Here is a 26,021-nt window from a genome sequence, read left to right as displayed (position 1 = left end):
TGTGGGGTGCAGCTTGAGCCCAGGATGCCCGCCCAGAAGAGCCTCAGGACCTGACACACCGGCCAGGGAAACACTTGATGTCATCATTTTTATTCACTTTCTCTTTTTGAAAATAAGAGTAACATACAATATATATTTTCTATTTGTATATATTAGATATAGTTACTGCGGGGGTCAGACAACATCCCTGGCCACTTGGAGGCAGTTTTCAAATCTGATTTTTGGGGAGGGAAAGAAGTGTCCGTGACTGCCAAAAGCAGAATCTCTTTATTATCAAACAGCAAAGACAGGAAAACCTAATGCGCTGTCAGACATTGAGACTGGGAGGCAGGGGAGGGCAGCTGATGCTGGAGAAGCCCCAGGAACCCAGGCAGGAAGCTCACCCGCAGGCCCGCAGCCTCATCCCTTGGCCCTGTCTCTGCCCTGCCCTGGGCTCCCCAAGAGGATGCCAAGGAATGTATCGAGGCAGTGACGGTCTTCAAGAGCAGGGGGTGGGGACGACATGGCTGCTGGGGGAGCAGGAGCCCAGGCAGGGGCTCTGGGGGCTTCTGTGTGGTCTTGACATGGGGGCAGTCACAGAGTACCAACTTGTGGATGGTGGGTGGGTGGTGCAGGCCCAGAGCTCACCTTGGCTAGCTCAGCTCAGCTCCTGTCACACCCATGAACCCTGGAGCCCCTGATCCTGATACAGCAGCTTTTCTGGTACCCAGGGGACCCTCCCCACATACCCAGGACAGGCTGCCAGAGTCCACGCAACTTGAGGCAGCAGTGGGAAGGCCTCTAACACCAACGCGAGAGACAGCAGGGCCTATCCAGCTGGGAGCCTGAGGAGAGCGCCACACTCATGCCCAGGCACAGGCGGAGGAGGGGACCCTGCAGCCTTGCATTAGCTTTCACTGCCACTCGGGCTGTTTCCTTCACTCCCCTCACCTGACCCCACGTGAGCAGCAATGGAAGAGGGGTGACCAGAGCATGGGGTACACTGAGCTCTCCCCCAGGAGGGGGACCACTCTGCCCCAAGGACCTGGTGGCCCCTGCAGTCAGGGCCAGGGAGCCCCCTGGATGGCCAGGAGCCCTGCCCCCTCCCTCCCATGAGGAGGAGGTGCTGCTACCCCCGGCGGCTCTTCGACAGGGCTGGTAGGAGGCTGGGTGGGTGCTGGATGCCTCAATTCTTGAGGATGGTCTCATAGGCCTGGTAGACGTGCTGGGACACCTCTGGTGCTCGACACTTCAGGGATAGCTGCAAGGGGAGAGAGGCAGAGGAGAGAGCACTCATCCCTAGGCTCCTCCGCAGGAGGAACACCAGGGGAGGGGAGAGAGCAGGTACCAGATGGATGAGCGTGACATGCCCACGTGGCCTGGTGGCAGCTGCGGCTGGGGCAGATGTGAGGTAAAGCAGAGGGGGTGGCCATCACAGCCAGCTGGGTGGGGACCAAATATACTTGCAGCCCACACACCTGCTGTCAGCCTCGCCACCAGAGCCCTACCGGCAGGCGATGTGACTCATGAGCGTAAGCTACCAGGAGGGCCTGGCCTTCCACAGCCCCTGGAGATCTGGGGTCCTCAGGACAAAGACTGACAGGAAATCCTGAAGGGGCAGAGGGCTGGGAGGGAGCAGGTGAGGTGCCCAGGGCTTGTTCCTACAAAGACTGCCTCTGCGCTGACGGAGGTGTGCGCCCCACGATTCCAGGCAGAGGAGGGAGAAACCAGCCACCCCTCCACTCAAAAGTAACAGTTCTAGAGGATGCAATTAGGAGGGGGCGGGGGAGTCGAGTTCTGGAAGCGGGCAGCAGTGGCCCCCAGGGCTCTTTGCACACTGTGTGTGGAAGTGGGGGTGTCGGCTCCTCAGGGGCTAGAAGCACGGGTACATGGGCAGCCTATCTGCACTTCTGCTTGGCTTTGGGAACAGCAGAGTGAAGTGAGGCCAAGAGATGGGGGTGCACAGCATGGCTGGGGAGGGGGGGTGGGAGGAGGAAGAGAAAAGCAATCTGCTAACCTCCAAGTCCTGCACCACGGCGCCAGCAGGGAAGGTGGACATGCAGCAACCAAACACAGGAGACGGAAATTACCACCACCGAAGCCACCACCGCACCCTCTCCCACCGTAGTGCCAAGGCCACCAGCGGGGCCAGAGGAGGCAGTGTCTGCAGGTCTGCAGGGCCATGCCTGCCAAACCCAGGGGTGCAGGGAGAAGCAAAGCCTGGGGCTCCCCGTTCCTGGGAATAGCAGCGTAGGCTCCAGGACAACCAGGCACACATGGAGGCCATCTCCCAGCTAGGTCTGATTCTGAGGCTGGGGACCACAGGCGGCTGAGAATCAACATCCTCCTGGCTGGGCACTCAGGCACTGGCATGACAGCAGGGCCAGGGCCTGTTCCCAGCAATGCCACTGCCCAGGTGGGAGATGCCTGGTGTCTTACCTGATAACTTGAGGGGGTTCACTGTAAGTTTCTAGAAAGGTGTTTTCAGAGACAACCGAGTCTAATTCACACCAGGCTCCAAGGGACCCTCAGCACAACCCCATCAGAGCCACCCCACTGGCCTGGTGGCAGAGCTCCAGGACTTCCGGCAATTGCAGGGGTTCTCACCATGAAGCTGGTGTTGCCTGGCTGGATCCGTAGCTCTGCCAGAACCCAGATGCCGTTGGTCAGTTTCAGGGACTGGTAGAGCATGTCCTGGCCCTCCACATTCCTCTTGGCGATGGTGAAGATGTTGCTGCTCTGTAGCTTGCTGCTCACAGTCTCTAAGGAGTCAGACAGGGCCCAGGTCAGCGAGGAGGGGTGCTGGGAACTGGCAAGGCCCAGCAGGAACCAAGAGGCTGGGCTTAGGTTTGGGGAGTCCTCACCTGCGTTGAGTGCACAGTCTCTGATCTGGAACTGGGCTTCATTCTCATTGGGAATATCTTTCCATGTGGCCAGGAACATTTGCCGATCTGCAGGGTGAGTGGGGTTGGGTAAGAGATGGGACCCTGATACATGGGTGGCCCCTCAATGGCATGTGGCAGGAAATGGGTCTGGTCTTTACTGTCTGAGGACAGGTATAAGCTCCTCCACAGCCCCTTCTGCTTCTCCAAGCAAATCCTTAGCTCTGTGATGAGGGCACCAGGGATGTTCCCAAATGACCCCAAGTTTCCCACCTCTCTCCCCCTCCCCACTCCCACCTCTTCCTCCTCTGGTTCTGAGCCACCTGCTTGTTAGTCATGGCCTGCCTCCCAGGGCTGCTGCAGCAAGCGAGAGATGACGTGGGCCCAGCACTCCCCACAGGCTGGGCAGGGCTGAGCCCCTACTGCACTGCCTTCTCCAGGTTCTGGCCCCAGCACACAGGATGTGGGCACCAAGCATGTGGCATGATCTGTTCCTCCTACAGCCTGTAGGACAAGGCTGAGGGGCAAGTAGGAGAGCCCACAAGCAAAAGATCTCCTGTGTGGCATAAGCCATTTGCCCAGCCAGGGCTAGGGGCCCCAGCTACGCCGCCTGCTACAGGCTCTGCAGAGGGATCCACCATGGGGCAAGGCCATCCACTGATCCTTGGCAAACGCCAGGTTCCCAAGCCAGTCTCTGACTGCAGAGACCCCAGGGACTCCTTCACGACTCACCCATTTTCCCATCCTCCACAAAGAGGATGTGCAGTGGGTACAAGGTGCTGAAGTAGAAGACATCAATGTTGTTTTTCACAGCCACCTAGGCACAAAGAGGCCCCCAGTCAGTCCCGGAGGCTCGACACCCTGACTCTTGGGCTGACACCACCTTTGAGGCCCAAAGGAGGGCATTCCCGAGCATGACCCTCCCCTTGTTCCCTCTGACCTAGGCCGCCCCTGGCACATATGTAGCCCAAACCAGGACTCCACAGACCAGCCCTCTGCTGCCACGGCTGGGTCCCCTGGGTCCCTGGGGCCAGCAGGCAGGGAAGCACTGAGGTGCCTGGCCCTGCTGGAACACACCTGGAGATTGTTCAGAGGCTCCATCTTCATGACTGAGCCCACTGTGTTAAGAGGCAGGGAGGTCTCCACCGTCTGGTTGGGGCTGAGCGGCGCATGCACCTGGAGGGGGGCGGCGGGGGCCAGGCCAAAGCTGGGGAGAGAGAAGCCCCCGTAGGGATGGCAGGGGAGCAGGTGCTAACACACGCCAGGTGGGCTCTTTAGGCCAGAGTGGGCACAGAGGTGAGCAAGGAGCCTCTTCACCAAGCTGGCCTTGCCCAAACTCTAGGCTAAGGGTAGGACGGGCTCCCGACCACTGCCACACCCCCATGGCTGTGGAGACAGGAGGCAAGAGCCTTGCGCCTGTCGCTCTGCCCCACTCTCGCTGCAGACTGAAGCACATCTCTTCCCTTCTCCTCTGGATTGGGGCCTGGGCAGGTCCAAGTTTAGTACAGCCTTGCCCTGCTCTGCCCTTGAGCAGCTCCAACCTGACACCAGACACTGATTCTTTTAACTTGAAAACTCAGTGGCTACCTAAGTCTCTGCTGCCAACTCCCAGCTCCCGGGAGGGGTCTGACTACCTTAAATGAAAGCCAGATTTCACTGGGCCAGAAATGGCCACAGAGATTCAGGAAAGTCTTGTTTATCTGTAGAGCAGTGTGGACAAGAGCAGTATGTGGGCAGATCCCACAATCAGGAGGACCAACCCTTGGTGTGAGAGACACCCCTACTGTAGGCTCTTGGTAAATTACAACAGCATGGACTGTGACCTGAACTGAGGCCGTGGGGTGGCCACGCTGGGCATGTGCTAGCACAGCAGTTTCTATCCCCATAAAAACAGGCAGATGTCATCCCATCTTCCAGGTGAGGACAGGGAGCCTCAGGGAGGCAGAGACTCATGCCCAGACCATACAGGGTGAGTGACACTGCTAAGATTCAGAACTCAAGCTTCTGGATTCCCGCTGTGCTCTTTACCCACGAGGCCAAATTAGGCCTGCCTAAGAAATAGCAGGAGATGACATAGGAAACCCCAGGCCTGCATGGTGGCTCAGCAAGTCAGGCCTTCCTGGGACCTCTACCACTGCCACTGTGGACTTCTGCAAGGCCCTTGCCCTTTCTGAATCTATTAAAAAGGGAAAATGGCATTAAGTTTCTGGGCTGTCAGGTGATTCCATTAAACAACACTCCAAAAGCACTTGGCCCAGGTTCTGATACCCAGGAAGTCTTCAACACACAGGAGGTTTGTTATGAGCAAGTGTTGGGACGATCCCTAGTACTTGAGTGCATGTGTGGCCTCTAGGGTCCTCTGAAAGAAAGTGGCAGAGCTGCCCTCGCCTTCCTGGCCTGCCCAAGGGTGGGAGCCCCAGGATCTCCCTGAGGAAGCAGCCCCTTCAGTCAACTTCTTAGAGGCTCAGTTTGCTCATCACAGGAGCTGCTCAGGAAGAAGAATCATCAGGAGGGGCTGCTTCGGTTCCCCAGAGAGCCCTAGCCTCGCTGCCTCACCAATCCAGCATAGTGCCCTATGACATGCAGTGTGGGGACCTGAGTGGGTGAGGATTCTGGAGCAGCCACCACTCATTCCCAGAGGAATCTGATCTTGTGCCACTGGGGGGTGGGTTGGGGTAAGGAGGCCCGCTCTCCACCTGCTTTCTTAGAGTTGCTTCCTGACACAAATGTGACTAGGGTCTGGGAAAAGAGGATTGAGCTCCTGACAGTGGGGGGACAGTCCCCTCCTGGTATGGAGGAAGCCTGTTAAAGGGTGGTTGCTGGGTTGGAGCTGGGGAGCAGGTTTGCTTTCTTTTTTTTTTTTCTTTTGGTACTGGAGATTGAACCTGGAGTGCCTCACTGAGCTACATCCCAGTCCTTCCTTTTGTTATCTTTAAATTTTTTCTTGGTACCAGGGATTTGAACCCAGGGGTGCTTAAGCACTGAGCCACATCCCCAGCACCCCACTCTCCCACTTTTTAAATTTCGAGATAGGCTCTTGCTAAGTTGCTCAGTGCCTTGCTAAGCTGCTGAGGCTGGCTTTGAACTTGCGATCCTCCTGCTTCTGCCTCCCAAACTGCTGGGATTATAGGTGTGTGCCGCTGTACCTGGATACCTTTTGAGGCAGGATTTCACTAAACTGCTGAGATTATAGGCCTGTGCTTCATAGAGCTGGAATTTCTTTTTTCTTTCTTTTTTTTAAAATATATTTTCTTAGTTATAGGGGGACACAATGTCTTTATTTTACTTTAGGTGGTGCTGAGGATTGAACCCAGTCGCTGAGCCACAACCCCAGCCCACAGAATTGGAATTTCTAACAGCAACATTTCTCCAGCCATCAAAGGAAGGCAAAAGTAAGTGGGGGACACCCTTCCTGCTCCTCCTGGTACTCTGGAGTCTACATAAAAAGGTTGAGTGGCGTGGAGATCACTGTTGTGGAGTTTGGCCTGAGAATGGTGAGGAACATTTATCTTCTCCAGGCCCCCTGTGGCTGCCAGCTCTGCCTGCAGGCCAATAGACTCTGGGCAGGCTGGCCTTGGGAGCTCACCTGTTGCGGTTGAACTGGATGGCAAAGTCCGTCATGACCTGCAGAGCCTTGTTGGTCAGCTGCAGGTCCATGGAGATGGAGCCCACCTGGCGGGTGAAGGTGCCTGAGATCTCCAAGCCCTTGGCCTTCATGGCTGGGAGCCAGACCTGCAGGGAAGACCGGGGTGGGGCTCTTACATGTCCCTTTCTCTGACCCAAGCTCAGTAGCCCACCTGGGGGCTCCTTTTTCTTTCTCCTGAAGGGACCTTGCAGACTGGCCACTCCTGCCATCTCAGGATGATAGTGATCCCGTGGTTCACCTAGGGCCACCGCATGGTGTGGTTGCCATCAGAATAGCTGGGGATGTGACTGGTGCACCCAAGGGCTTATCCAGGTCTTCAGAGGTCAAAGAAAACACTTAGCAAGCAGGGCTGGGGAAGGCAACCAGACAGGTGAGCCCTGCCAGCCTCCTGACAAGCCAAGGACAGAGCTTGGATTCTGGCCAGAACCTGAGTTCTTTCTGTCACAGTCTGTCCTCCCTTACAGGATGCAGGGCTGGCCTTTCATTGTCAAAAGTGGCTAAGGACAGTACCCAAGAGGACCTCTTGTCTGGAAAGCCCTTGATGCCTGGCTGCCCTTGTCAATGGAGTCTCAGCCCAAGAGCTGCTGCCTCCAGGAAGCCAGCCTCCAAGCTCCTTCCCTGTATTTATGTCCCAATGATGGGAAGGCAGATAAACTTGAGCCTGTGTGCCTGTCTCTTCTGCTCCCACAGAGCTCTTTGAGGGAAGGCTCGCTTTTCTGTTTTTATATCCTTGGCTCAGAGCCTGCTGTGGAGCTGGCATTCAGGGAGTGTTTGTTAAATAAACAGTAGGAATCACAGCAGTGCCTATTAAGGGTCACATAGGACCCTTGGGGTCACACAGATGCCTCTCAGGCTGTTAGTCTCCCATGGCTGACTTACTGACCCCTCAAAATCCTAATAGCTTCCACAAGTGTCCATAATCCTCATGCTGAAGTCATGCAGTCCAAATCCTGTCAATGCCACCTGCCCCCAGGATCTTCACTTCCCAATTCCTCCACTGAAGCCACCTATGTCTGTGCCAGCAGACCTCCCCAGCTAGGGCAGCACCACAGGGGTCTGTTCCATTCCCCTTCCCCCAGCAGCTAGAGGCATTTTGTGAAATTCAAATGTGATCATGGCATCCTTGAAGACCCCTTCTAACCTTGCAATGGCCTCAAAAGCCTGGGGCTGCTCCAGGCTCAGCGTGCCCCAGCTCCTGGGAACCCACGCCTCCCCATCCCTCTGCTTGGAAGGCACTTCTCCACCCCCACCATATCTGGCTGACCCTGGGCACCTTTTGCATGCCCTGGACAGATCTGTGAGGGCAGAAAGGACCATTTCCAGTTCTAAGCTCTAGACTGTGACTGAGCACATAGGAAGCAGTCAGAGAGCGGCCGAACCTGGCCCCAAGCCCAGCTTCCTAGAGGGCTCCCCCCCAGCCCTGCCCCATAGGTCGCATGCCTCCTCTTTTTTTAAAAAATTCCTTTTTTATAGTATTGAGATACTGGCTGCTGGGCAAGCACTCTGCTGCTGAGCCACATCCCTATCCCTTTTTAATTTTTATTAAACCCCTCTGGGTTGCAGGAGTCTTTGCTGGTCTGTTTTTCTATCTTGCCTTATGCTTGTTATATGGGGCTTTCAAAGGGTATGGGTCAACCTCATGCCCTAGTGTGGACAATCTATGGAGTAATTAGTCAGCTGATGCAATTTACATCATACCTCATGCCCTCTGTTCTCTGGTCCTGCTGATGATTCTGACAACCCATGCATGACATTATGGCAGACACATACGTGGTTCTCACTTTGGGCCACAACGTTGCATTCAGTTTCAGACTGTCACTTACCAGTTATGAAACTGTAGACAAAAGCATTCAGATTTCTCAATCAAAAAATGGGACTCACTATAACATAAGGCTGCAGGAGGCCTCCGTGGGATGGTGGGTGCTGGGCAAGGCTGATGCAAAGCCTGGTAAAGAGCCTGGTACACCAGTGTGCCACTAGTGTCAGAGCTGCTGTCTGAGGGCCTCTTGGGGTCCAGACTCTGCTGGGGGGCTTGCCTGGGGGATCTGCAATGGCCCATTAAGAGTCACATAAGACCACCATCACTGCAGGTACAGCTGGCATATCGTGAGTGAGGTTACGTGCTGGCCCTTCAAAACAGGTCTCACTGTGTCCCCAAAGCCTACCTGCCTTCTGCTCCGGTGAGGGAACCTCAGAAGAGAGGGACTCTGGCAGTTACAGCTTCTGACATGAGCGTTGTGAGGGGATTAGGCCAGATATGTCCTTTTTAATGCTGATGATGTGCTCTCCTTAGTCCCAGACTCACATGTTCTCATGCCCTAAACCCAGCTCTCCTTTCCTTGGCACCCTCTGTCCTGTGTCCCCATCTCAGCATCTCTGGTCACCTGGCTGCTCAAGTGAGAACCACCCCAAGCCCTTAAACATCCTGATCTTCCCATCTCCCAGGGAGCTCTCAAGTCCAGCCTCTGTGTCTACCCCCAAAGCCACGCCCCTCACCCAGACCCTCAGCAGTGCCCATCCTCCCTGCCAGTCTCCTTGAGTGGGCTCTCTGCTTCTGCTCCTCCATACCTTCTCTGGAACCTGAGTATCTCTCTCAGGGCAAATCAGACCATTTCATCCCTCAGCTTAAATCCTTCCTGGATTTTATGCCTGGATCAAGAGTAAACACTCAGCTTGACCCCGTGGACCTGCCCTTCCTTGCTAATCTCCCACCCAGCCATGAGCCTTAGGGGATGTGCTGCCCTGGGGAGCACAATGGATACTTGTGAGGCATCTCCAGACTCTGCTGGGGGTCTGCCTGAGTGACCTGGCCACCATCACTTGCATAAGGGGGGTGCTATTATGATTTGTGGGTTGGAGTCAGGGATGCTGGACATGCTGTCCTGGGACAACAGTCCTGGTGACAAGCACCTATCCTGGGTATCTTTGCAGCATTTCCTGCATGGAAAGTTCTAGGACTATAACTCAAGGGGAGCCTGTTCTTGGTCTTTTTTAGTGGGATTCAGTCACTGTTTCAGAAATTAACAGTACTGTTGGCCACATCACTCAGGGTGCCCAAGCTTCTAATACCATCTACAGCTGTCACAGCCACAGGGAAACTTTAACACGTCTTTTTGGGGTAGGTGGGTGTGCCCAAGCATTTACATTGAAATATGGGTTTGTATTTTCATCTTTTTGTCTCCTTTACCCAGTAATAGTGTTGGACTATTTTTGAAATTCTATGTGTAGATAGGTTGAACAGTCTACCAATTTTCTTTAGGGACAGAAAGGGGGCACTATAAAATGTCTTATAGGCCGGGCACGGAGGTGCACGCCTGTAACCCCAGCAGCTTGGAAGGCTGAGAGGAGGATTACAAGTTCAAAGCCAGCCTCAGCAATTTAGCAAGGCCCTGAGCCAGTTACAAACAGGCTGGGGATGTGGCTCAGCAGTTAAATGTCCCTGGGTTCAATCCTCGGTATTAAAAAAAGAAGTCTGTAACTGAAGCAGTGGGTCTGAAGCACTGAAAAAATACTGTGCCTGCTCAGTGCCCTGACAAGGTCAGGAGCACTCACCCGTCTCTCCCCTCCAGGCCTTGCTATGGGCAGCTCCCTGGCTTTGCACCCTTCCTGCATTTGCTTAGCTAATTGTGACTGTTCTGCAGGCCTATGCTCAGCAAGCCCTCTTCTAGGAAGCCCTCTTCTAGGAAGCCCTCTTGGGTTCCCAAGCTGAAGTTAGCTTATCTTCCTCTGTGCAGCTATGGCCCAGCTTCTCTTGCCCTGCCAGCTTGAGCCAATTCCCCGGCCCAGGCCTTTAAGGAAGTCCACATACCGGTCTCTATAATTTTTCTGTGTTCCTGCTGTGACTGAAGGCAAGGTACTTACTGCTTTGGGGGCCACGTAGGATCCTGACAGGGTGCCCACACCACTGGTCAAGTCAAAGAGGTCACTAAGGCCACTGCTGATGGGTGCTCCTAGTCTGGCTGGTACTGCTGCTGCTGGGGGTGCCCCAAAGCTCGGGTCTCCAATCTGGAAAGGAAGAGAGAGAGATCAGAGGCAGGCATCAAAAGGAGGGACATCAGGGGCATGGCAAGAGTAGTCACTTGAGTTTAGGAAACAGTGGAGATGGGGATGGGACAGCTCTCCACATCAACTCTAAGTTGTAGAAACAAGAGAGTGAGATAGTTGAAGGAGAGATGATAAGCCCTCCCATGCCCTATAAGCCTTGAACCTCAGGGGGGTGACCCATGGATAAAGGAAGGACCCCAGACATACTACTGGGTAGGATGTACTAAGCAGACCAGAGATCCTCAGGATGACAAGGTAATTTGAAATGGGGTGGAAAAGAACACAGTGAAAAATTCATGGTATTCAGGGTCCAGTGGCAACTGGATGCCAGGAGGTCAAAGCAAAGGCTGGACCAAAGGCCAGGGCTCAGCAAGGAGGGACAGCTATGACATCACCCACCCCTTGGGATGCTGGGCTAGTGCTCTGAGGAGGAGCAGGGAAGAAGGCTTGGTGACACAGGGTTGAACCGTACCCCTTCAGGCTCATCCCCCATCTCCAAGCAGAAGCAGCAGGGTGGAGAGAACAGGCAGCAACATGCAGACAGAAAAGCCAGGAAAAACAACACAGAAACAAGAAAAAGGGAAAGAGGAAGATTAGTCAACTGTGGCTCCAACCAAGATGAATTTGGTTTGAGGCCCAGAACCCTGTCTTCTTATGGGAACTACCCCCGTGGCTTTACCCACCACCCTAGTGGTGCTGACTGCCACACGCCTGCCCTTGTGTTGGGCACCTGAACTGAATAGGGCAAGAGAAGGGCTTGGCTGTCCCCCACCACCTGGCTTTACCACCTACCTAAGAAGCCTGGGGAGACCCTGGGCTCCTCTAACCACCCACTCTTCCAAAGTGGAGGGAAGTTCTATTCTGATCTCTCATGGGCCTCTCTCAGAGGCCTGGCTGAGCTGATGTCCCCAGCTGGTGTAGCCTGAGGATGAATGGATGCTGGTTTGGTTCTAAAGCCCTGAATAAAGCAAAGGCAACTGAGGATTCAGGATCAAAGGAAGGGGCTAGGAGGGGCCTGTGAGCAGTCCAGCAAGGGGGCTGAATCCTATCTCTGCTGCTTAGTGCTGTGCTTACAGGGAAAGTTGTCTAAGCCTCAGTTTTCTCATCTGTAAGTAGGAGTGACACAATCACCTTCAAGGGCAGGCATAAAAACTAAATATAGCGAGCCTGAGGCACTTGGCTAGTGTGGCAAAGGGAGAGTATTCAATAGATATTCCTCTGAAGATCATTATCAACATCACCTGGGGTCGGGGTGGGGGACCCAGGACATACCAGGCTGTCAAGGCCACCACCAAGAAGATCCACAGCTCCCATCTGCACTGAGGAGGTGGCCAGGGGTGGGCCACTCACTGGGGGACCAAGGTCCAGGTTGAGGAGGTCACCTAGCAGGTCGCCCTGGGTGGGGATAACATCTGGCTGCTCACCAGCTGGGGCTCCAGCAGGGGCCGTCTCAGGGCTCTCTGTGCTCTCACTCCTGCCAGACAGAAGGGAGAGGGTCAGCAAGCAGGAGTGTCCAAACATCCCAGGGAAGTCAAAGAGATTCTAGTCTCCAAGATTCTCCCCAGGACAGGCACTGAGTCTCCTTGCTGCCCCAAGGGGGCTGTATGCAGCCCTTTGCCTCCCCATTTGTTCATGTGGTCCATCTCTGGGCTCTCCATGGGGGTGGATGAAGGGCGAGAGCCATGTGTGTTTACTCTTTGGCTCACACAAGAGAAAACTGTATGCCTGTTCCCAAGGACTGTGTCATCAGGCCAAAGCAGTCACTTGGAAGCAGCAGAGGAGGTGGTAAGAACAAGGCTCTGGAACCACATAGAACTGGGTCTGAGCCTCAGCTCTGCTAGCTGTTGAGTCCTTGACTGGCCACTCAAACTCTATGACCACTGTCCTCATCATCTAAAGAGGGACATTTTCTTTTAGCTGTTGATAGGTCAAATGAGGTCATCTAGTGAATACCTCATGTGTAGTTAGGCATTGGGTAAGAGGTTTGTTAGAATCATAATTGCCTCAGACTCAGGCCCTGCCAAAGGAAGTCACATGAGGCCCCAGCGCCTGTGCCATTAAATCATTGAACTGAGAAGGCAGGTGGGCGGCACAGCCCACGGGCTGGCTGCACTCACGAGGCGGTGCGGGGTGGTAGGCTCTTGTGCACCACGCCCCGGCCCCCTTCCACAAAGGCGCTGGGTGGCTTATGGTAGACGGAGGCCAGCGTGCCAATGTAGCAGATGAGCTCGTCCAGCAGTGTGGGCTCAATGAGGTCCGTCTCCTCAGAGATGAGTGGCTTCTCGGCCAACACCACTTCCTTGGCAGCCACTGGGTCCGTGGACAGCAGGCGCCAGTAGATGTAGCCACGGTCCCGCAGGTCCGGGTTATCTGAGTCCTTAAGGTAGGTGAGAAGCCCATGAAGCCCCTCCCCACCATCCAAGTGTGGTCACAGGGTTGGCCAATGACACCAATCCTGAGCACACCATGAGCCAAACCTGAACCACTTAAATGGACATGTCCCAGCCTCTGGCTCATTCCCTGTTTTTTTTTTTTTTTGGGGGGGGGGTACTGAGAATTTAACCCAGAGGCAATTTACCACTGAGTTATATACCCAGTCCTTTAAATGTTTAGAGACAGGGCCTCACAAGTTGCTTAGAGACAGAGTCTCACAACTTAGCCTCACTAAGTTGCAGCTGGCTTTGAATTTGGACTCCTCCTGTCTCAGCCTCCTGAGCCACTGGGATTTACAAGTGTGTAAATCACAATCCCTGTGGTTTTCCCCTTCAGCCACTCCTGTCTCAATTCCCAACTGCTCTCTGTGTCTGCCTCCCTGCCCTCTGGTGGCCCCTATCCCCCTGATTTATATTCTGTCTCAGCTTCTTCACTTGATCCCCACCACTTGGATTTGTCTGTAACTCTGGGATCCCTGAAGCAGGTACCTTGGATCACTCAGTGACCAAACCCCCACAGATGCCATTCTCTGGGGTGAGACTAGCTCCCAGGCCTGGCTCCTGAGACACCCACCTGAGTGGCCAAACTGAGGACCTGCTGCACCAGCTCCTGGGTCTCTGTTGGCTTCTTCAGAAACAGCTTTACGATGGCCGTCAGCAGCTGCAGCTGGACCTGCAGGGAGACAGAGGGGAACAAGGGTGGGCTTCATGTGGGAGTAGGAAACCAAATGAGGGCATAGTAAAGGAAAGTAAAAGTAAAAGCCAGGAGCAGCTTGTCCAGGTTTGGTGCTGCCACTGAACACAGGCTGAGGCAGCTGGGGTGCTGATGATGCCGAGAGGCCGAGAATGGTTTAGTCACTCAGGAAGGAGCTGGGGATTGGACCATTTGGCCAACCTAAGCGGGATGGAAGGTGCTACCCAGCCTAGGCTCCTGAGCATCTGTCAGCTTCAGGCCCACAATACCATGAGAAGCTCGCAGCTTCAAAAGGTAACACAGCTGGTATGCTTCTGGGGACCATCTGAAAACAGGTGGCAATAGTGCCACTGAAGTCCAGGGGACTAGGTCAGTAGGACCAAAGAGCCAGCCTGTCATGGAGAAGCTGCACTCCCACCAGAGGATAAGAATTACTCCTGCCTGGTCTTCTATCCACCCTCAGCCAGTACCTCCTTACCTCAGACTCCACCCCTAGGCTCACACTTCTATGGTCTCCTCTACCCACCTCACTGGTGCCACTGGCCATCAGGCTGTCATGTGGCTGTGAGCTCCCTGTGGGCAGGAATCATGTCTGTCTTACTGCTGTGTATCTCTAGTTACAGTTCAGTCTAGTGCCTGATATGTAGTAGCCACTTAAGAAAAGAGATCCATGCAAGAGCAAGTCACTGTACATGGTCCTTCCTTAGCCACAATCTCATTTGCCAGTCCTGGGATAAGAGGGTAGGAGCAGTAGTTGTAGTAGCCTCTCTTGGGCCTGTCCAGTAAGGCATGAATGGCTTAATTACTCTGGCTTGCAGGGGGGCTGACAGCAGGAGGCAGAATGAAGGACATGCAGTGTTTTTCTGGGATTAAGCAATCCAGAGACCCCGTGATCTGAGTACACTTGGGAGAATGGGAGAGGAGCAGTGAACTGGCAGTTTCTATGGCAGAAGGCAGCTCAGGACCTGGCTTCCACACTTGGCCTGAGCTCCTGGCCAGTGGCCTATAGGATGTCATTTACCCATAGTCTGTGAATAAGAGGTGGGAGGGAGTTCTTGTGAGCTCTGAAAATGGCAACTATGGCAGCTGACTTGGAGCTGGAGTCAGATTATACCTTATTTGGACTCTCATTCTATCATTTCCCAGCCAGATAACCCTGGACTTGTCATTTAACTATTACTACTACTTTTTTTTTTTTTTTTTTTTGGTACCAGGGATTGAACCCAGGGGCCTTCACCACTGAGTCACATCCCTAGCCCTGTTTTTGTATTTTATTTAGAGACAGGGTCTCATTGAGTTGCTTAGGGCCTTGCAAAGCTGCTGAGGCTGGCTTTGAACTTGCATTCCTCGTGCCTCAGCCTCCCAAACTACTGGGATTACAGGCTTTTCTTTTCTTTTTTTTTAATATTTATTTTTTAGTTTTAGGTGGACACAACATCTTTATTTTTATGTGGTGCTGAGGATTGAACCCAGTGCCTCACGCATGCCAGGCGAGCACGCTACCACTTGAGCCACATCCCCAGCCCCTTGAGTCATATTTTCTCATCTATAAAATGGGTACAATACCACCTCACTTTGTTAATGGGAACAGCCAATCATACAACAAATGTAAAGAAGCTAGTGTGTATTCTGCTTAATATACAACAATTATCACCACTGCTGTCACTACCGCCACACAGGAACTCTTTACAAGTACTCCCCAACTCAGTCAGCTGGCTGTCTGGAACAATTCATCACTGTCAGGGCTGCTGACTTCTGGCTCAGGTCTGCCTTGTTCTCTGCTGCCAGAGGGTGCTCTGTCCATAAGCCTAGGGCCCTGCTCTGTTTTTTGGACACATTTATGCCCCATGAGCCTGCATATTCAGGACAGCCTTTTTGTCATGGTGCTATAGCCCTCGCCATCCAGCAAGGATGCAATGAATGCAGGCAGAGCTCGTGTATCACCCTGGCCGAGATCTTTCTGAGCTCCTTCCCCTTCCATAGCTAGAAAAGCCCAGGAGCCAAGATGAGAAGATTGAGACAATCTAGGCCAAGTTCCAAAACTGTGCAGCACTAAACAGGTATTTTTTTTGTGTGTGCATGTGGGAGGTGATTACTGGGGATTAAACCTGGTGATTTACCACTGAGTGACATCCTCAATCCTTTTTGAGAGAGGGTTTCACTAAGTTGCTCAGGGCCTCGCTAAGTTGCTGCGGCTTTGGCCTTGAACTTGAATCCTCCTGCCTCAGCCTCCCAAGTTGCTGGGATTACAGGAGCACAGTACACCTGGCTAAACAAGTATTTTTGTTGTGTGTGCCTGTGTGTGTGTGTGTGTGTGTTTATGATGCTGGGGATTGAACCCAGGGCCTTGTGCATGTGAGGCAAGCATTCTACCAACTCAGCTATATTCCCAGCCCTAAACAAGTATTCTTAAAAGAGTGTTGAAATGTCTTGGGAACCCAGGGTGCAAACACCATCCCCACTCCTAGCTATGGTGTACTGAGCACTGGACAGGGCACTTTACACACAGCATCCTGCAATCTTTATGGTAGCACTGTGCTAGAGACAAGGAAATAGACTTAGCTAATTTTAAGTAACGCCCCAGGCCACACACAGGGAAGGAGCCTGGGTTCAATTTTAGAGCCCTATCAGACACCTGGCTCAGCTTTTCCTTTTCCTTTGGCTTCTCTAATCCTGGCTCTTCAGCAGGCTTAGTTGAGGGGGGAGAGGTCGGCAAAAGATTCACTGGAATATCTGGGCAAAGTCACTCCCTCCCCACAGGCCACCCGAGGTAGGACTTGGCTGCAGAGGCAGAAACCATCCTAGGCCACGCTAAGTGTCTCAGAGATAACGGACGGACAAGGTGCTGAAGTTAAGACAACCTGGAGGCAGGGAGCAGGAGTGACTATGTGCTAGGATTCTGTGAGGAACATCTACTGTTTTTGTTCACCGAGCATTTTCTCTGTCTTCTGGCAAAAGAAATGCTGGCTTTCTTTCAGAGAACTGCTTTCTCTCAACTTCTTTCAATCTACAGAGACGGAGATAAGCATCTACGGGACCTGGAGTATTGAAGCCACAATAACTGGCTTAGGATAATGCAAACAGGCCTTGGGGACTTTGGCTGTACTGTGGAGGGGGAAAACTCTCTTTTCATGGGCATCGTTAAGCTGTAAGGACAGAGACCAGAAATTATTGAACCCTGGTAGCCCGTCTCCTGGAAGCCTGTCCAAAGCTGAAGCCACCTGAGGGTTGCAGAGACAGCCCCACTTCCACCACTCAAGCATTTGCAGCCAGGAGTGTGGGAAGGGACTGTGCTGAAAGGACACGTCAGCTATAGGAACCAGTCAGTCCTGTTTTTCCCTGGACCAGTTTGCTTTTGAAAATAGTTCTTGCCCAAACCAATACTTTTATTAATGAGTGCTTGTAACGAGCTGGGTACGTTTGAAGGACACTACACAAGACATCTCATATAACTTTTATAGCAACAGAATGAGGGAAAGTCTAATGATCCTCATTTTATAAAAGAGAAAACTGAGGCTCAGAGAGAAAAGCATCGAGCCAGGAAGGGGTAGACAAGAGATGTGGACCCTGGGATTTCCAATTCCAAGGCCTACATTTGGACCCACTGGGTTACACTGCCCCCACCAGGCGCACTATTTAAAGGCACATGTTCACAGAAATGGAAATACCATTGACAAATGGCCTGGCCTCACAACACAAATGCACACAAAACTATAAGGTTACTCTAGTTATCAATCAGACGGGCAGAAAAAGGTGTGAGGATGCACTCAGCTGGTCAGGAGGTAAGGAAGGGGCAATGTCATCATCTTAAGTGGGAAGTAAACCAGCACAATCTCTACACTAAGGGAAATTGGGCAAAAGTTATGAAAATCTCAAATGCACAAGCCCTTTTCTCTAAGCATTCTGCTTAAGGATTATTCTCCGGATTTATGCGCAGTTGTGCATCACACAGCCTAGCTGTCGCAGTACTGCTTAAAAGAGAGTCAAATGCCCAGTGGCTCAAGAGGCTTAGGCAGAAGGATCATGAGTTCAAAGCCAGCCTCAGCAAAAGTGAGGAGCCAAGCAACTCAGTGAAACCCTGTCTCCAAATAAAATACAAAAATAGGGCTGGCTTAGAGGCCAAGTTCAATTCCCAGTACTCAAAAAAAAAAAAAAAAAGTCGTCAAATGGTCACCTTCTCTGCCTTCTCAAATTAAACAAAGTATTGATGAATAACAGCATGGCCTTCAAATATATTTTAAGGGGAAAAGGCAAGACACTGAACAACTTGAATTTTCACAGTGTGCTGCCAGTAGTGTTTAAAAAATAAATGAGAGGAAAATAAATTCACAGACAATACTCATTATCTGCAGAGTCCATGTTTGTGAATCTGCCTGCTTGGCTAAAATCCACTTGTAGCCCCCAAATCAATGCTCATGGTGCTTTTGTAATCACCTGCAGATTCGGACAGAGCAGTGAGAACTCGGAACTGCTCAACACGCACACATTACAAATGGAGGTTGGACAAGGCAGCACTCTGCCTTCTCACTTCAGCTCTCAAGACTATAAACAAGGGCTGGGGTTGTGGTTCAGTGGTGGAGCACTTGCTTAGCAAGCCATGAGGCACTGAGTTCGATTCTTAGCACCACATATACATAAATAAAAGACCCATCAACAACTAAAAAAAAAAAAAAGACTGTAAACAAGCATCCTTCCCAGGTTTAGTGCTTTTTTTCCCCACATTTTTGAGTCTTTCATTTAAAATTTCCCCCAAATGCTGTGCTGAAGTATTTGCCTCATGTTCTTATGCACAAGAAAGCTGTGAGGTGCCTCATGCATAAAACATACATGCCAAATAAGTTCTGTTCAGGCACGAGTTACAGTGGTGTTGGCCATAAACTCAATGTTAAAGAATTGGTAATATATATTAAATAAGGTGTCTTTAAACAGAAATACAAAAACAATGTTATATATTGACTGACAAAAATGTATCCAGACACTCACAAAAACCTAACTATATTCCTTTTTAAAGCAAATGTTCAGTACTTACTAATTCAGCATCTGCAATGATTAAAGAACACAAATGCCAGCCAGGCACAGTGGTGCATGCCTGTAATCCTGGCGATTTGGGAGGCTGAGGCAGGAGGATCGCAAGTTCAAAGCCAGCCTCAGCAATGTAGTGAGGTCCTAAGCAACTTAGTGAGACCCTGTACCAAACTACAAAAAATTTAAAAAGCGTTGGGACGTGCCTCAGTGGTTAAGCACCCCTGGGTTCAATCCCTGGTAATGACAAAAAACAAAACAAAACAAAAAAACGAAAACAAAAAATCAATTGTGGGGACAAATGCATGGAGTACTGCATGCGTGGCATACGTTAAGGGTGCCTGAGTGGCAAACCACTCCCCTTGTGCTAGCGTGTGAGCAGCAAACCGCTTACCCCGCAGGCACAGCACTGGATATAAGACTACGTGTGTTGCAGTCACAGCGCTTGCTCTGCAGCTCGCTCCTCAATTGGTCACCGCAAGGACAGTTGGCAAGAAACTATATTGGTGGCTGCCTGTAATCTGCTTAGCTACTGCCCGAGTATATATAACTGCGCAATAAAATCAGACCTGCTTCCTGCTTGGTCTCCAGAGGACTTGATTTGTGACTCTGCAACCACACTCTCCTCTACCCTGTTCGTGGACTTCCTTGCTGGATGAGAGTAAGCCCACGCAAAAAAAAAAAAAAAAAAAAAAAAAACTCACAAATACCATGAAAAGTGAGAATGGACCATGTGTGAGCATGTGTGTGCATGTAGGGGTGTGTATCTGCTGGTGCGTTCCTAAACAACCTCTGCAAATATCCCCAAGACACCAAGAATACTAGTGGCTTCTGGAAAAGTGGTGGAAGGAACACTTTACTGTTTATTATTTCATATCTTTTCAATTTTAAACCAACTCAATGATTACCTATAGAAAGATAAATATGCAATTAAAACAAACCCAGGGCTGGGGCTGTAGCTCAGGGGCAGAGTGCTTGCCTAGCATGTGAGAGGAACTGGGTTCAATTCTCAGCACCACATAAAAATAAATAAAATAAAGGTATTGTCCATCTACAAATACAAAAAAATTAAAACAAAAAAACAAACCCAGAGACCTTTGTCTACCTTTCCTGCATGCCACTGTGGACTATCTCCCATGTTCACTGAGGCACTGTCATGGGTGAAGAAAGGTGACCACACCCAACCTCCATACATCCACTGTCGCTGTCTGTCCACATGGGCAGAGCAGTATGAGGGGAGGGTTTCAGGGCAGGATGGGCTTGAGCTGCTGGTCATGACTCATGTCCAGTTGGGCACTGACCACATGGAAGCTCACCTGGGTGCTCTCATCATGGAAGCCCTCAAGGAAACTCTCCAGTAGCTCGTCCGCATTGTCAATCCGCTCAGCATACTCGCCTACGATCCAGATCATAGCTGCTCGGGCCTCAGGCTCGTCCAAGGAGTCCAGGTTCTCACACAGCGTGGCAATTACACTTTCATACCTGGAAAAGAAAGAAGCAGGCAGCATGTGAGCACTGAGAAAGCCTGGCTTACCCTGTGGGGAGGGCCACTGGAGGCTAGAGACAGGCAACAAATCCCTAGGAGATGGTGAGGAATGGGAATTTGAGTTGTATCTACCACATTTTGGCCTGGGGAGCAGAGCAGGGCCAGCTTAAGGGAAACAAGAAAAAATAAAGTTTTCTTCCAAGAATACTTCAGCAACAACAGAGGCAGAAGGAAGAGGGGAGGAGAGAGGCCCCTCCTTCCTCTACCTTCCGACCACCCTGTCCACAGGCAAAGCCAGATCGCTCCATCACCAGGAGGATGGGTGGTACCTACTTGTTAGGGTACTTGCGGAAGATGTCCTTAATGACCACAATGGCTTCCTGGACCACGTAGTTGACCTTGGTCTGGATGAGATCAAGAAGCGTACTCACACAACGCTCGGCAGATTGCTGCGTGGAAAGAGGAGGAGGGTTGGGCAAGGTCCCTTTACCCCACTTCCAATAGAGCTGCTGGGCCAAAAAGCCCAAGTCACTCCCCACCCACCTTCCTCATTACAGCACAAGAATAAGAGGACAGACTCCTTCAGATAATGGGGTAGGGAACAAAGGTAGAGAATGAGTGCAAAATGATGGTCCTGGGAGGGCAGGGACATGGAGATAGGATGAGACTGTGGAGAAGCCAGGGGAAGCACTCCTGAGAGTGGGGAGGACTTGGAGATCTTCTAGGCCAAGCCCTCTGGGCAGAGTGACTCCGCTTCAGCCTCACCTAACCACTCTTCCTTGTTTCATAAAGTGGATTCTTGTTGTCAAACCCACTCACAATCTGTGTGGGCCAGTCCTTCTGCCTTTATCCCCACACTCTGTGCTGACGACCCAGGATAAGAGATTTCTCAGGATGGCCGTCATGAGCATCAAGGGGAAATGCCTCCAAATGACTTAAGGGTCTGGCCTGGGGGTGACCAGCTAATCCGAGATCCTCTAGACACCACTGGACTCATTTAAGGAGAGTCCAGCTTGGTAGTCAAAAAATACCTCTCTAAGCAGAGAATGGGAAGAGGTGAAATGTCAGTACACAGGGTCTGGAGCAGTCTGGGCAGCTGGGACAAAGATCCATGGGTAGCTGAATCAGGATATGTACTAAGTATCAGAAAGGCAGAGCCCCTGCTCCAATGCTCTGTGAAATGAAGTTAAGCCTACCAGGGCTACCACCAGCTGGTGGCTGCCCCATTGTCTTCGCTAATGCTACAGGTGAACCATGATATGATGTGTTAATTTTTCTTTTGTCTCTTTTTAGTTTTGGGGTACTGGGGATTGAACTCAGGGGCACTCGACCACTGAGGCACATCCCCAGCCTTATTTTGTATTTTATTTAGACACAGGGTCTCACTGAGTTGCTTAGTGTCTTGCCATTGCTAATGCTGGCTTTGAACTCTTGATCCTCTTGTCTCAGCCTCCCGAGCTGCTGGGATTACAGGCGTGCACTACTGCACCTGGCTGATGTGTTAATTTAATCTGCAGCAACTGGAAGGCTTAAAGGAAACTACCAAGAAGGAACCCAAATGGATCTGTATAATGGGTGTCTTGGGGGCTCCTATGGTGACCCTGAGGTCTTCCTAGACCACAAGCAGTCAGGATCAGACTGGTTTCAGCTCTCTTCTCCTCGCTCAGCTAAGGAAGGAGTCCCAGAACCTCCTCACCTCCACCTTGATGGCACAGCGGCCAATGGCACGTACAGCCTTCCGTACAAAATCCACATCCACTTCTGTCGCGTACTCTTTTAGCTCTGCCAACACCTGTAACCCAAACAGAGAAAATGGACTGGGGGAATGTGATAGGGCAACCATCTGGAACATTCCTGGGTAATGAGAATGCGAAGATCCCCAGAAGGAGAGGATTCTGTCTCCTACGTGAGGTGGAAGGAGAGACCCAGGTGCCCCAAAAGGAAGGCAAGATCAGACAATTCTTGTTGTAGGATGATCTAACTAACATATCCAACTACTACTTTGTTCTTAATTTTTGGTGCTGGGGGTTGAGGCCTGGGCCTCAGGCATGGTAGGCAAGTGTTCTACCACTGAGATAGACCCTAGCCCTTTTTAAAATTTGTATTTTGAGATAGGGCCTTGCTTAATTGCCCAGGCTAACCTTAAACTTGCTATCCTCCTGCCTCTGCTTCCTGAATAGCTGGGATTATAGATGTATATGACTAGCTTGGGAGAACATTCTTTTTTTTGTAGGAGGGTGGATACTGGGGATTGAACTCAGGAGCACTCAACCACTGGGCCACATCCCCAGCCCTATTTTATATTTTATTCAGGAATAGTCTCAGCAATGCTGAGGGTGGCTTTGAACTTCAATGCCCTTGTCTCATACTCCCCAGCTACTGGGATTACAGGCATGCACCATCATGCCTGGCTTGGGAGAACATTCTTTTTTTTTTTTTAATATTTATTTAGTTAGTTTTTGGCAGACAAACATCTTTGTTTGTATAAAAATATGGAACGCTTCACGAATTTGCGTGTCATCCTTGCGCAGGGGCCATGCTAATCTTCTCTATATCATTCCAATTTTAGTATATGTGCTGCCGAAGTGAGCACTGGGAGAACATTCTTTAACAACATAATATCAAAGTTTTTAAAAATCTGCTTATGAAGGGGTTGGGGTTGTGACTCAGCAGTAGAGTACTCGCATAGCACGTGCAAGGTCCTGGATTCAATCCTCAGTACCACATGAAAATTAATTAATTAATTAATTAATTAATTAATTAACTAAAGGTATTGTGTCCAACTACAACTAAAAAATAAATATTAAAAAAATAAAAAATAAAAAATTTGCTTATGAAGCTCCAGGTCCCATGGTTAATATTCTCATTATTCTGAACTGTTCACAGAATTATCATCTGACCCAAAGACCAGAGCTAGTAGGTGAGGTAGCTATCTGATATGGAAGCCTGTGCCTTGCACAACCACACTATGCTCACCTGAGCAATGTTGGCCTGGGAGGCCAGGCGGATCATAATGTCCAGCTTCTCCAGCTTCACGTAGATGGGGTCATTATATTTAACAAAGAAGACCTTCATCTCATGCTTCAGGATCTCAGGCCTGGTGGCAGGGCAGGATGCCCAGAGAGCAGAAAGCAAGGCATGAACCCCATGAAAAAAAAACTCTCCATATATGCTGAGACATTTCTGGGGTCTGAGGTGGAGCCTGATGTTTAGGGAAGCAAAGGCACTGTTGTGGCTCTATATTCCCAGGGAAAGCCTGAGCAAAGTTCTGCCTGGTTATTGCCTGTCCACACCTCAGGAAGGGGAGAGGAAATACAGCAAGAGACAGTTCATATTCAAAGGCAGCAATTATTGGGCAAAGGTTCCAAACCCAGCTTGTGACCTCAGGACTCTATTTCCTCATTTGTGAAGTGGGAATGACACTGCAGGAAAACTCTATGCTGCAGGCTTGTGTCTGCTAATCTTAGAAAGGCCTGGCATGTGGCGGCAATTCTCTGAATGATAAAGGTGGTTGACTGTACCTAGGCCATATGTATGAACAATATAGTTTATGCCTAATACCTGCTTTCCTTCTTAGAGTCTGAAACTGGTGAGTGCCCCCAATGAAAACCTTGTGAACTAAGTCTCACTTAGGCTGCCCTTGGCAGAAATATTCCATGTCTTCCTGTATTTTTTTTTTTTTTAATACTGAGATTGAACCCAGGGACACTTAATTACTAAACCACATATATGTGTTTTTATTTTGAAAGAGGGTCTCACTAAGTTGCTTGGGGTCTTGCTAAGTTGCTGAGGCTGGTCTTAAACTTGCAATCCTCCTGCTGATCCCAAGTTGCTGGGATTACAGGCATGCACCACCACGCTTGGCACGTGTTCCTATACTTTGTTACTGGGGTGGAGTATGCTCTATCCAACTTGCCAAGGGAGGGAGGGACCAGTAGAAATCCCTCATGGATTCCTCCAGACTCTGAAATATTTATCCCCTTATGATCCAGCTGTGTGTCCTCACATGCCACTCTAACAGATCTTACCCAGAAGCATAACTATATGCTGAATCCCAGGAAACCTGCTGGTAAATCTCTGAACATGGTCTTGAGTGCCCTGTCCCAGACACCTACACAATCTGCTGGTTTTATGAGTCAGGAAGCATCTAACATGATGGACTCCTGCCTTAGAGAAGGCACTTGCTAGGCAGGACCTGTCACCAGCTGAGCACTTCCACTTTTTTTTTTTTTGATACCAGGGATTGAACTCAGGGGTGCTTAACCACTAAGCCATATCCCCAGCCATTTTTTATATTTTAGAGACAGGGTCTCATTGAGTTGGTTAGGGCTTGGATAAGTTGCTGAGTCTGGCTTTGAACTTGCAATTCTCCTTTTGTAGGCTTTCAAGCTGCTGGGATCATAGGCACACTTCCACATTTATCATTGCTCCTCCCTCAAATGCAATGGTTTTTGGACCTCAACTGACACCACCCACTGCATTTTTCTTAGTCAAGAGAACCTCAGTGAGGTTGTGAGGCTTATACTAGGTCACATGCTAACAAGGGCAGGAGCAAGATGAGAGTCACCACCCCAACGCCTACTCCTTTGCCCTTTCTAGAACAGAAACCAATACAAAAACACAAAATGACAATTGAAAACAAAACCTTTTCTATCATCAGGAAAAGGGATGAGGACAGAAGGTAAAGAAGGGAGGTGTCGGGGCAGAAAGAGGAGCAGCCCAGGCACTCACTGCTGCCACACAGATCTTGGCAGGAGATCCTGGCCAAGCCAGGAGCCTCTGTCCTGCTACAGAGGAGGCAAGACTGGAGCTGGGCAGCAGGAAGATGATTTCTGTAAGCAGGACTGGGTAAAACCTGCCTAACCATGTGTCAGGGCTGGGCTAGGCCAGGTGTGCACAATAGGGACAACTTCTTAAGAGATTTACCATGTTAAATATAGCACAGGGAGCCCTTCATGCTGATCTGGATCTACAAGTCCCTACACCTTACTAAATCCAGTAACCCAAGGGCTCTGACAGGTAAAGACCCACACTGCAACTTTAACACCCTAGTCTGATGGAAAGCTTTCCCATATTTACTTCCCAAATCTTCACAAATGTCCCAGTTCCACTGATATCTCTGGATCCCCAAGAGTATACTAAGAACCAGATTCTAACTACAACAAAGAGGGTGTACCACCTTCCGAGAGAATGACTATAAGCCCTTGTTCTCTGTGTACCCTGCTCCCAGCAACGGGGCTACTGTAACATATGAATGCTTTGTGGTCATTTGCTACTGCCAAGTCCTGACTGTTGAGTAAATCATTTGACCAAAAGGGCAGGGGGAAGAACTCAGGAGGCCAATCCCACCCTTCAGGGCTTCAGGACTCCTTCACTCACAGTCACTTCTCAGAAAGTAGATCATTCCAGAGACCCCTTCTGAGGGGTCTGCTCAATGTGTTTCAGCCCCTGCCAATCCCAGGTGGCAGACCCCTTACCTTGGGATCAGAGGCTTACTGCAGTCATTCTCTCAGGGAATAGAGAAAGAGGCAGCTAGGCATGGTGATGACTTTGCTCTGCCCCTTCCCCAGGCCCAGAGGCTGATGCCTCACCATTTCCAAGGCTTCTAAGCTCAAGAGAATTTGATTAGACCTATGGATTCTGTCCCCAAGAAAAATGCACGCACGCGCGCACACACACACAGCAGCCCCATGCTAACCTCTACCAAGCCTGCTCCCTGAAGGGGCAAGGGCTTCAAGGGCTTGGCCCTGTTGACATTCTGGGCCAGATAGTTTCTTGTCATGGGGGACTATCCAGCACTGTAGAATGCTGAGCAGTGTTCCTAGCCTCTATCTAC

The 26,021-nt window shown here is 50.8% G+C and overlaps 1 protein-coding gene and 2 non-coding genes across 4 annotated transcripts in view; all 3 read right to left on the bottom strand.

Annotated features, from left to right (window-relative positions):
• Window positions 1-248: 248 nt before the first annotated feature.
• Window positions 249-26,021, bottom strand: part of Ap1b1 (adaptor related protein complex 1 subunit beta 1) — a 55,994-nt gene continuing 30,221 nt past the window's right edge. For both annotated transcript variants that reach the window (XM_027956057.2, XM_071614880.1), the window contains 14 exons: window positions 23,162-23,282; window positions 21,882-21,977; window positions 20,519-20,634; window positions 20,016-20,181; window positions 13,558-13,656; window positions 12,669-12,928; window positions 11,824-12,025; window positions 10,369-10,512; window positions 6,448-6,593; window positions 3,939-4,068; window positions 3,594-3,678; window positions 2,844-2,930; window positions 2,587-2,741; window positions 249-1,240 (listed from right to left, as the gene is read on the bottom strand). In XM_027956057.2, the coding sequence (XP_027811858.1) occupies window positions 1,166-1,240; window positions 2,587-2,741; window positions 2,844-2,930; window positions 3,594-3,678; window positions 3,939-4,068; window positions 6,448-6,593; window positions 10,369-10,512; window positions 11,824-12,025; window positions 12,669-12,928; window positions 13,558-13,656; window positions 20,016-20,181; window positions 20,519-20,634; window positions 21,882-21,977; window positions 23,162-23,282 (1,882 nt within the window). In that variant the 3' untranslated portion in view covers window positions 249-1,165. The remainder of the gene's footprint in view (window positions 1,241-2,586; window positions 2,742-2,843; window positions 2,931-3,593; window positions 3,679-3,938; window positions 4,069-6,447; window positions 6,594-10,368; window positions 10,513-11,823; window positions 12,026-12,668; window positions 12,929-13,557; window positions 13,657-20,015; window positions 20,182-20,518; window positions 20,635-21,881; window positions 21,978-23,161; window positions 23,283-26,021) is intronic.
• On the bottom strand, window positions 5,291-5,387 carry LOC114108445 (small nucleolar RNA SNORD125). Its single transcript, XR_003585475.1, has one exon. It is a non-coding gene; the product is annotated as a small nucleolar RNA SNORD125 (small nucleolar RNA).
• On the bottom strand, window positions 22,672-22,778 carry LOC114108443 (U6 spliceosomal RNA). Its single transcript, XR_003585473.2, has one exon. It is a non-coding gene; the product is annotated as a U6 spliceosomal RNA (small nuclear RNA).

The sequence above is a fragment of the Marmota flaviventris genome, chromosome 1, assembly GCF_047511675.1.
Source record: "Marmota flaviventris isolate mMarFla1 chromosome 1, mMarFla1.hap1, whole genome shotgun sequence".
NCBI classification, from domain to species: Eukaryota; Metazoa; Chordata; class Mammalia; order Rodentia; family Sciuridae; genus Marmota; species Marmota flaviventris.
This window is presented reverse-complemented; position numbering and strand designations above follow the sequence as displayed.